The following is an 11,238-nucleotide window of genomic DNA, read 5'->3' as shown; positions in this document are numbered from 1 at the left end:
GGCCCAACGGCCGCACGGGCTGAGGGCTCGGAAATCGCCCCGGGAATTTCCCCGCGCCTCGGGCTCCGCCCGGCCTCGGGAATCGCCTCGGGATGTCCCCGATACCAGGCCCAGAACAGATCCTCGTTCTGGAATTCTGGTAGGTCCCGACCTGGCCAAAGGCTCCTCGTAACGCATCTACAACCGCTTTCTATCCCTGCCAAATAAATGCGGATTTTCGTTTCAGATCGTTTTATCGGCTTAAATTCACAGAATCACAGAACCAGTTAGGCTGGAAAAGACCTCTGAGATCATCGGCTCCGGCCTGTGACCGAACACCACCGTGTCACCTAGACCATGGCACCGAGTGCCACACCCAGTCTTTGCTTAAACACCTGCGGGGACGGTGACACCACCACCACCTCCCCCGACAGCCCATTCCAATGTCTAATCACCTTGCTGTGAAGAAATTCCTCCCCTGGTGCACTTTAGGACTTTGTGCTCTGTCACTTGTTGCCTGGGAGAAGAGGCCAGCCGCCACCTTGGTACAGCCTCCTTTCAAGTGTACTAAAACAGCCCTGCTTCAACGAATTCCTATTTAATACAGCCTTACACGTCAATATAGCTGTGTTTAGAGCCACGCTTACCTGGTATTCAGTACAGGTGTCCTTCTTGCCACATTTTCCTTCCTAACGTGCCGAGTCACAGTGCCAGTGCCACGCTCAGGCTTTGGGTTGCCTGACCTTGCCGCGGTTTTTAAAGTTTCTGGGATTCTACAAAACAGGCTGAACCAATCCCGAGTCAGGTTTGAGTCATGCTGGTCAGCCCACCGCGTGGCTTCCCGCTAGGAATGGGGCAAAAAAATACACGCAAATACATAAATTTCAAGGAACTGAAGAGAAGTTTCTGTTTCCTCAAACTGTTTAGCTTTGCTCTGCAAAGTCAGCACTGCCCCAAGTAGCACTGTCCCACTCTCTCCCTTCTGCCCGAAATGTTTTTTGGTTTTTTTTTTTGGAGAAATCACTGTGGGTTTTTAAAATATCTTTTTGTTTCTGTTATCCAAGTAACATGGATTACATATTCATATCAACATGTGATATAAAAAGGAGATGTTATCTTTTGCTTACAGAAAACCACGTGATTTCTGTACCTCAGACATGCAGAAAAGCACCACACACTAACTCAGCAGGTTAGGAAATACTAGTTTTTCCACTTTTCTGGTATCCACAGGCATTCACAGTGTTCCCAATGTGCCAAGGCAAAATAGCACTTTTTCCAGAGCTGGTTTCTGGAGCAGGGGCTTTTTTGTTCATTATTTTGAATGCTGTGTAAAAGGATACAGGCGAAGGAAGAAGGCAACTCTTTATCATGTCCCTCGTCTATAAAATGAAGCATGAGGCTCCTTCTTCCCTGTGGCTCCAGGAGGAGATGCAGCCACATGCCAACACTGTTGCTTTCACCCACTGCCACCTGTGGAGTCCTTTTTCTGGTAAATTGCTCCATTGCTGCTGAGGCTTAGGATTTAAAGCAGGATTTACTCAGGGCCCGCTGGAATTCTTAAGAGATGGGTGCCCAGGTCGAATCCTTACAGGATTAGGTTTGCATTCTATAACGTGGGGGGCTTAAAAATGCAATTACTAATGTAACAGCAGCGACGGTGAGGACTTTTCAAAAAAACCCTATGAAACATGAGGGAAGCCAGAACGGCAGGGGGGTCATAGGCATGACTTTCCCTTAGTTATTTTTCCTGACAAGTTACATTCATTGTCTTTAGCCAAGCCGAGTTCAGCCAGGAGGGCTGTACAAGATAAAATATATCTGCTGCTGCCAGAAAGAGGCTCTGCACTCTTCTTAATGAACCCACGGACAACCTTCCTTCCCTCTTGCGCTCCCGAGAGCCAAGGGAACATTCACCCTCCCACCTCGGTAACTCCCGTGCTGTTCCCTGTTCCTCACCTCCCAGTGCCAGGCAAAGAGCCAGGGTGGGGCTGTGGCTCTGTGCCAAGGGGAACCATGGAATGCCACCTCTGGAAAGGGCTTCTGAAGGCTACTCTCATTACCAAGGGAAAAGGAAAGCAGCAGCTGCCACCAGGCTGGGCTCCTGGGATGGGGTTTACTTGTCAGAGGGTCTTTTTCAGGTGCAATTTCTTAGGCACGTGTAGCTAATCTGTGCAGGAGCACTCAGCTTGGAGGGACAGCGTAGGTTTTGCCCAAGCTAGCAACAGATAAAGTTCTTTCTAGACCCATTGTTTCATCCACGGTTTATAAAACAGCAGAATGTCTTTGTTCCTAATTGGGATTAAGGACTAACAAATTTGCAGTGTAATTTACAAAGCCACGATGAAGTGTTGCCAGACCGGTCTCCTACGCTATGGATGTGAGCCAACCTTCTGTGTCCCAGAGTCCAGCAGCCATTTTCCAGACATTCATTTTTCTTCTGGCATCAAGTGAGAAACCCTTGTGGACCGGCCACAGCAGAGAAATCCCCCATCCCTGGGTAACCTCAGCTTTCTCCCAGTGCTATTTTTATCCCCACTAGTATTTGGGAGCGAGAGACCACGAGAACAGGAAGAACTGTAAGGTTTGAAGCTTACTCAATGAGCTGCTGCCCTACTGAGCTGCACAGTGCTGTCATTCCTGCCACCTGCAACACAGCCTGCTAACCCAGCCTCCAGGGAAGGGGAAATCCCAGGCCTGTCATCCCTCCTGCTGCAGTGATAGGCTTCCATTCATCACACCACCATAGGAACACCGGGGTTCGTCCTTTGTTTTTGGTTGAGTGGGCAAGAAAACAAAACACATTCGTTTGGGACTTCCCTGGCTGGGAATTCCCCCCAAACATCCTGTAAGAAACTTCTACTTCTTAAAAAAAAAAAAAAAAAAAACCAAAAAAAACCAGGCATCATAAAGACATTAATGCAATTCCCCCCTCATTTTACTGAATGTTGCTACACCAGCATCAGACGTGCAGGCTACTACTGCAGGCTGAGGAAGTGAGCTTAAGCTACAAAAATGAAATGCTAGTTTCTACAAACCAATTTATATTACCTTCATCCCTTCTTGGCTATTTACAGTAAGTTCACTGAGAATCTGAAGAAACAATGTAGAATATATACATGTATTGGGGGTGTATCATTGATTTCTTTGCATCAGATAATTCAGAGTGGCTGAGAGTGAGCCAGCAAAAGAGAAATTGAAGCCAAGCCCTTCAACACATAGATTTACCTCTAGATCAGCTCCTCACCAATCATCAACCAAGTAAGTGACAACAGAGGAAAGAAACGATAGCGCCACCAACAAAAAAGAAAAAATAATTAATGACTTTATTTTTTTTTTTTTTTTTTTAGTTCAGTTGGCCATCTGAGGTGCTAAAATCTCAACACCAATGAAGCAAGTGTGCATAAAAAAAAACAAACGATAAAACACAACCAAATAGAAGAAAACAGGCTGGAACAGAGTTGGTTTTGTACAGGTAGGGTATTCGCTTTTCTGTTAACGCTCCATACACGCCAACCGTAAACGCCTTGAACAATCTGAATATCAGAGTTCACGCTCTTACAAAAGGGCAGATGCCAAAGCAACTCCCTTTGCCTGGGTTAGACTGCACACACACACGCACCCACAGGTACAGAGTACTTAAACGACTGCAATGCCATCAGAACATGGCATCCTCCCCTTCACACCTGCTTTCAGTGGCATCCTCCTCTGCCTGCTACCCTGCCTAGTGCCTGCCAAGCAGTCCTTGAACAATCCAAAAGCAGGAGCTCTTGGAAAGCTGCTCGTCTCTGTTACTTTGCAAAGGTCAACAGCCAGCGATCTCTTTCTCTGTGAACTATATATACAGGCTGGTTTTTAGTATGCTTTAGAGCTCTCTTCCTTGCAGACAGTGACAACTGAAATTCCCATTGCAGCTTTTCCGTTTGCACACGGGAGATTTTACAACGCAACACCCTCTTCTCCATCCACTGGTGTGTGGTGTAAACACTTAATGGAAAACTCATTTTAGAAGAATGTTAACCAAACAAGCTGCTCACGAAAGGGAACTGCTGGCTGCTCTAGATCATGCTGTCTAGACCACTTAGAATACTTCATAATGTTCAGGATTAGGATGTATAAAAATATTAAAACCCACCAGAGTGCACACAAAATGTGGTGACTAGCTCTACGCAAGCACCGTGTTCTAACAGAGGCCTAGGCATTGCACAAAACTCAGATTCTTGACCGTGGGGGTAGCCCAAGGTTCCACTGGTGCCTTTACATACAAACAAATATTTACAGAAAATGCAGAAACGGAGAGAGAAAGACAGACTTTTAAAACTTGCGGTTTGCTCTAGAATATGTTCAGCAACGCAGTTCGTAACGTGCCCTAGTGAGACCGGGGGTATTGGTTAACTGAAAGAAGGAATACGCCTGAAAGTTGGAGCTGAAATGTCTTTGTCACCTCCCCACACATTAGTTCTCTGAAGCTCAGAATTTTACAGCCAGTTGTGACTTTTAATGAGAATATGGTTAAAAAGGAACAGAACAGTTTAAAAAAAAAAAAAAAAAAAAAAAGGCAGATTAGTTGTTCTGGCAGTCCTCACTCCCCCTCTCCATTCGCCTCCTGGGTGTTTCCTTCCAGGAGCTGGTGTTCCCTTCCCTTCCCCGTCGGGGGCTGAAGTGCTTGCCCCATCCTCAGCGTGCCCATTTCAAAAGGAACGCAGCTCAGGTTCCAAGCTCGGCTCTCTTCCCTCCTGCTGCTGGGACAAGGCGGCCAGCCCTGAGTGAGGACCATGTCACCTGGGGACAGCCACCCTTGTGTGCCCACCTCTGGGGAGCTGAGGGGTCTCTTGGCCCTCCTGACATGTGAAATGGACACACGTCATTGAACACATGCAGCTGAGTCACTGCTGCCGGCGCGGGCAGCGCAAAGAGCTAGAACATCCTGGGGTTCCGATACAAATACGGAATCTTGTGCTCGCAAGAGCCTTCTTCAGCTTTAAAAATACAAAATTTGAATTAAAAATATTCCGAGAGTAAAAAAACCCACTATCTGATATGCAAGTTATATTCTTAAAGTGCAACTGAACAGCAAATAACAAGTTGTGCCTCTTACAACCATTTTGATATAAAAAGGCCTTTTAACATTCCCTTTTGTGTATTTTTAATCAATTTGTGTGTGCGATGTTAGCTCTGTGTTTTCATTCTCGCTGGTGGAGGCCTTCAGCACAACCCAAAGAGTTTAGGGTTAGAATATCTGGGTTTTCTGTGCAGTAAGGTATTACACCCTCAAGTGATCTCACTCTTCAGCACTGCAAAGATCTGGCCAACGTCCCCCAGCATGAAAGGGAAAAGAAACCATCTGGTATTTCTTCTTCAAGACTTTTTTCTGTTCTACAGCTCACATTCAAGGACCTTTTGTTACAAGTTAGACGTGGTCCATATACCCAGCGCACTATAAAATGGACCGGGGTCAATTCTCTGCACAAGACAATTTACAGTAAACTTTCTATCTTTCTTCCCTCTTCCTGCACTCCAGCTTCCGCTGGCCCCTCAAATGCAGACTGTAAACCACCACTGCCAGTTTGACTGGGGCAGCAGGCCCTGCACCAGCAAATGGGAGGGAATTCTGTTTGTTGGACATCCTGTTGGTAAAGCCAACACTCCGGGATGCTGGTATGGCAGGTGCCACTTGCTAAACACACAGTTATGAAGTAGCACTGCAGCTGCCTGTCTGTCTGCTTGCTTTCACGAGTATCTGGACTTAATTTGCAATGCCCTAGAATTAAACACTAGTTGGAATAAAGGGAGAACACCCTGGGTGGAAAACACGTGCTTCCACAGTTAGCAACCAGCGCTGCTCAGAGTCCCCATGGACACTCCTACCCATTCTCCCAAGTTAGAGGTGAGTTGAAACCATAGACCTTGGCTTACAGACCCCTCTGAAGGAGGCAGAGAGCCAACAGCAAGGAACCGTGCAAGCTTCTGGCAAAAGCCTGAAGGGTGTTCGGCCCTGCTGGGGTGCCTCGCACCGGCAGTGTCAATTCAAGCTGGAAGAGTCAGCGCGCCGTACGAATGTGCTTGGGAGTGGGACGCGTTCTCCGAGATGTCACAAAGCAGCCTTGGTACTTCTTTAACAGGAAAAGGACACGGTCAGCATCCCAAGGAGGGAAACCCTGTGGGCACATGGTGTGAAGGGTGGGACGCATCCCCAGGGCACGGCGCTGTTTCAGCTCTGCGGGATAGGTGAAGGACACGGTTCGCCCAGGGAGTGTGTCCCACAGGGAATGGTGCTGAGCTGCTCAGTGCGTATCTGCTCATCCGTTATCGGGTGGTTACGGTCAGGACCCTCCTGGCTGAGAAGCAGCATATTCACTAACTGGGCCAAAAGGAGCTTCTTCCAATAGATGCAGCAGGAAATGTGCTATTTTTGTTTTCGTGGAAATCCCTTGAAACTGTGTCAGGACTGTGAGGATCCCCTCTCTCAGGGAGAAAGAGACACGTGGGATATTTCTACCTCACAGGTTTGGCTTTGTTGTTATAAAATTGTAAAACTTAAATAAATATAGGTTTGTTAGTCCAAAAGAGAGAATCTGGGATGTGGAAGAAAAGGATGCTAAGAACACAAATAGATTCTTAAACTCCATGAGCGCACAGGATTTTTTCATAGAGGAAAACTCCTAGGGCAGGATGCATCCATGGGTACATAAAGGCTGCCCTTGCTGCGAAGCAGGGACCGATCCGCAGTAGTGTCTTTCTCTAACAGAGTTAAAACACTCCCTCCACAATCAAATATGTGTAACAATCAAATTATTAATAAGAACACCAATAAATAGCCACAGGTAACAACGTCCAGTAATTTTGAAGTGGAAGTTGTAGGATGCAGCAGGCACACACACCCATCACTCGTCCATTTTTTTTCCTAAAAGATACAAAAATGAATCTTCTTTCAAGTATTAAAAAAATAAGTTAATTGACATAAAAGGGTCAAAGTGACTGAGGGCCCAGGCAGGTCTTAAGCTTCGTTTCCAATGTGCAAAAACAAAATACAGAGAAAAAAAAAAACCAAAAACACTGAAAAGTCTTAATGGTGGTTCAGTCACTTAAGGGCTTCTCCCTTTTTGGGGCCTCATAACCAGGGAATGCTGCCTGGGAACACCCCTGCCCCAGCACACACTTACCACTGTCCCACAGCAGTATTTTCCAGTGTCAAAACAGTCACAATAAAAACAGAACAAGGAAGCCCACCAGCCTCTGAGCTGTGGCCATGAAGACTAAGGCCAGCAGTAGCTGTCTCTCCAGTGTGTAGCAAAGCAGATGGGCATCTTCCCTCTCTCTTCTGCTCCCCTTGTTCCTTACAAGAAGATTTAGGAGGCTAAGGTAGGGAAAGAGTCCACTGATGCCCACTTCTCTCCAAAAACCACGAGGCAGAGAGTTCCATCACACACAGCAGTATCTTCACTGTTGTATTTCTTCATATCCATGCATAAGGATCAACTGCAGGTTTCTTTGGTGGGGAGGAAGACTAAAGCAAAGAAGGTGTTGCTTCTGGAGCTCTCTCGGACAGCTGACTCCACTGCTACAGGCTGCTGTGGTTTTTCAGGAAGGATTGCCACTTCCCCCCCTTTTATTAGAACTGGTGTAGTAAAAACGGGAAAGGAATGGACTGCCTTCAATCCAGTGTAGTTAAGGGTACTCATTCCCTTAACCTCCTTCCCCACACATGGATTATTCCCCCCTCCCTCCTACCACACACACAGAATATGGTCCATCGTACAGGACCTCAAGGAGACTCCACAGTCTCAATTCCTTTCTTCAACTTGGCTTGCAGACATGTAAAACTTAAGCTTCTGGAATCAACACACTTATCAAAAGGCTTCTGAGTGCTTCAAACCAAATCCCTGCATGCTGTTGGACCCTTCAGAGGTTTCCCCTTCAACATCCTCCTCTCCATGTAACTCTGGCAAACTCAGGGTAGGCCAACTGGACAACACAGACCAGCAGAGGTAAATGTATTAAGCTCAGGACCAGTTCAAGCTAAAACCTTTGGAAAGCATGACTGCCTCCAGGTCCTTGTCTTCCTCTTTTTCTCGAAGCCGCTGCTCCTCAAGGAGAGCCACGAGGGAATCTCTCTGCTCCACTACTTCAAGCATTTCGTTCAGGATCCTCTTCTCCTCCGAGAGCTCCTCATCTGTCTTCAGATGATCTACAGAGATATCAAGAACTGTCAGCACACGCAAGGCTAGAAATACACACACACAATCCATGAAATATTCCCTTCTGCTCTCACCTTCCACCGCCATCCTCTCACGGAGCTCCTGCTGCAGTCGACTCTGCCTGTCTTCCAGTTCTAGCTCCCGAGCACTGAAAGGAAAAGAGCAGAAATCCAAGTTCCAGGTGTATTAAAATACTGCATACACTGCTTCATAGTCATTCTCAGTTTCTGCTCCCTCTCTAGATATCTGCTGTGCATTTTACCAATCTCGTTTGGAACAACTCCTAAATAACTTAGGATACATAACTGCTTTTAAAAGATTTCATTGCGCTTTTAGCATTTCAGGTGCTTTGCCTTCAGCTACCAAGTGCAATGCCAAAAGTGCAAACTAAATACAGAGCAGGGTCAAAGAGCAAATAAATCTGCAATGCTTCCACGTATCCCCTGCTACTTCCCACTCTAAAAGCAAAGTTACTTATTAACAAACTACTTATTACTTAAGGACATGTCAGGCCATTGCAAACAACACCTTGGGACTTCTCTGCCACTAAGGCCATCAGCTTCCACATTGCTGAGGGGAGCTGACACACTCCAAAATGAATTTCGGTGAATTTGCACAACAGGAACAGAAAAAAACCCCAATTTCATTAACAGGAAAACAGCTTTACCATCTGAGCCCACATGAGTGGCACTGGGGTCCCACTACAGGCAGAAAAGAGAGCCACACGGCAAAGTGACTGAATAAATGCTTTTGGCTATGCTTAGAGGACAACTTTACCAAAACCAGAAGGAGTCTCACATTCTTTCTGCATAGCTCGAAAACACTTGCATAAACAGGATGTGTTTTATACAAGAACAGCATGAGAAGGGCTCACGTACCTGTACTTCTGCATGTGCACAAATAATTGGAACTTTCATCCCTTACCGCTATTACTCCTCCTTCTACCACTCCTTTAAAATGTCCTTGGATTCCTATCTCAGCCTAAGAGGCTGCTGACCTCCTGGCCTTACAGGGAAGACAATACTGACAGATCTTCCACTACTATTTGCGACAAAATCCCCATTTTTCCCATGTTCACTCACAAGATCATCAGTTCAGACTCGTAGCGAACCAAGGCATTCTTCTCCTGCACCAGCTTGAACCATTCCTGCATCAGCTTGGGGTCATCCTTTTTACCCATGCCTGCCAACAAAGAAACCTGGTAAATTTTCAGGTAATGCCCTGCAATCCTTACAAGCCCAAACTGCAAAAACAACGATGGGGCAAAATGTGCAAAGAAAGCCGAGCAAGATGCTGCCAGAGCACTCCCAAGCCGGGTCCATTCAGTTTGCCTACAGCACTCAGTGGAGCAGAAGTCACCTCCAAAAGGATTCTCTTCTCTTTGGAGCCTACTTTTTTGTTGTTGTTGTTTCTGATATTCTTGTGATTATTTGTCCCTTCCTCACTCTTACTGCAGAAAGCCCCAATTTCTATGAGTATTTAACTTTTCCCTTCATAAGAAGAATTTTATAGATGCTCATGCCAGCTACTTAAACATACGCTCATCAGAAAAGGATTCAATTGCCAGTCCGTGTGTTTTACCTTCATTTTCTTCAATTGCATGTCCTCAAGTTTTTCTTTTGCTAGCCAAAAGTAACATCTTGTCTCTTCTTTTTTCAACAGTTAAGTAAATCTTTTCTGACTGCTCCTCCTAGCCACACATATCTATCAATTTTGAAGATCCCCCTGCACAGTGAACACAAAAACTAATTCTACTGTAATGCATGCCAGCACTAAAAAGAAAAGGAACCCCCAGACACGCTTGCTAATATATGAAAGAAGAATTAAGAAACTTTGGACCTTGACCACCTAGTGCAGAACTCTTAGCTGGTTCTTTTATTTTAGAACGAATTCCTAAACTTATTCAATAGGCCACCAATGAGTCTTGTGTCTGGCAGGAGTCATGTGGAATAAATGCAGAATGCTGTTCCCAAAGCCTTCTGTTGGTATTTAGCAAACACAAGAACTTACCAAGGAGGCTCCTCCTGGCAAGCTCTTGGTCTGGGCCACTTATTCCACACTGAAGCACCTGCATCTGAATGCTGTGATTTACATCAGACCCCATCAAGGCCAGGGGTTCCTGATACATGGAAGTAGGAGCAGGAGCAAGGCCTCAAATCAAGCTCAACAGCACTTTTGGATTGCTGCATCCCAACAGCTTCGCACTGCACATGACCTAGTCGTCCCAGGGTAACTAACAGCCCTGTCTCTGCTTGTTATCATGGATAGGTACTCTCTGCATCAAGAACAACAGCTCTCCAATAGTCCATCTGATGCTAAAATAATCAAGCAGCAAGCTTAACCATCCAAACCCTACGACACAGACACGTCACCAACACCACATTAAAGGCTGCTCAATTCAGACCCGTGCCCTGCCTCGTCCTCGGTGTGCCAGGGAAGCGCTGCTCTGCGGCTACACAAGGGAGAGCCTACAACTCCTAGTAAGCTGCAGCTTGGGCTGCCTTCCACCTGCCTTTGGAGAGGTCTCATACCAGCCCCTCGGGGAACAGCAGGCTCTGCTGTACCACCCTACGAGCCCCCGGCTCCGTGGACTTTATACCAACGTGTTGCTCAGTTCCAAGCATTCCTTTCTGAGCATCTCTGCACAGTAATGCCCACGTGGCGACAGGAGAGGGAGACCGTACATGCAGATGTCCAGTGCTGTGGCGCCATGAAAACACTGGGAAGTCTCCCCTTCCTTTCCGATGCCAGGGATGTAGAGAAAACAAAATGCCTCTAAGAAAAAGCCAAAAAACACAACGCTACTGACCTATGGAATACGTAAGTATTTTTAAACAGCCAATGAGTAGAGGAATAATGGAAGGGTTGGAAAGGGAGCACTGACGAGCGATGTGAGGGAGGACCATGGAAAGCAGGTAAGTGGTTAGCGAAATTACACCATGAACACACATAAACAACCCCTTCCCCATGCCTTGGCAATGGAAACTCTACAGCCAGCTCCGTTTGGGAGAGTTAAAGAACGCACTCAGCAAGACAGATGAGGGACAGCTAGTCTAACTTCAGG

General features: G+C 46.4%; 1 protein-coding gene across 3 annotated transcripts in view; it reads right to left on the bottom strand.

Annotated features, from left to right (window-relative positions):
- Nucleotides 1-3,318: 3,318 nt before the first annotated feature.
- Nucleotides 3,319-11,238, bottom strand: part of MICAL3 (microtubule associated monooxygenase, calponin and LIM domain containing 3) — a 173,064-nt gene continuing 165,144 nt past the window's right edge. For all 3 annotated transcript variants that reach the window (XM_040061041.2, XM_040061040.2, XM_040061039.2), the window contains 3 exons: nt 9,257-9,356; nt 8,249-8,322; nt 3,319-8,164 (listed from right to left, as the gene is read on the bottom strand). In XM_040061041.2, the coding sequence (XP_039916975.1) occupies nt 7,980-8,164; nt 8,249-8,322; nt 9,257-9,356 (359 nt within the window). In that variant the 3' untranslated portion in view covers nt 3,319-7,979. The remainder of the gene's footprint in view (nt 8,165-8,248; nt 8,323-9,256; nt 9,357-11,238) is intronic.

Source organism: Hirundo rustica, chromosome 4 (genome assembly GCF_015227805.2).
Source record: "Hirundo rustica isolate bHirRus1 chromosome 4, bHirRus1.pri.v3, whole genome shotgun sequence".
NCBI classification, from domain to species: domain Eukaryota; kingdom Metazoa; phylum Chordata; class Aves; order Passeriformes; family Hirundinidae; genus Hirundo; species Hirundo rustica.
This window is presented reverse-complemented; position numbering and strand designations above follow the sequence as displayed.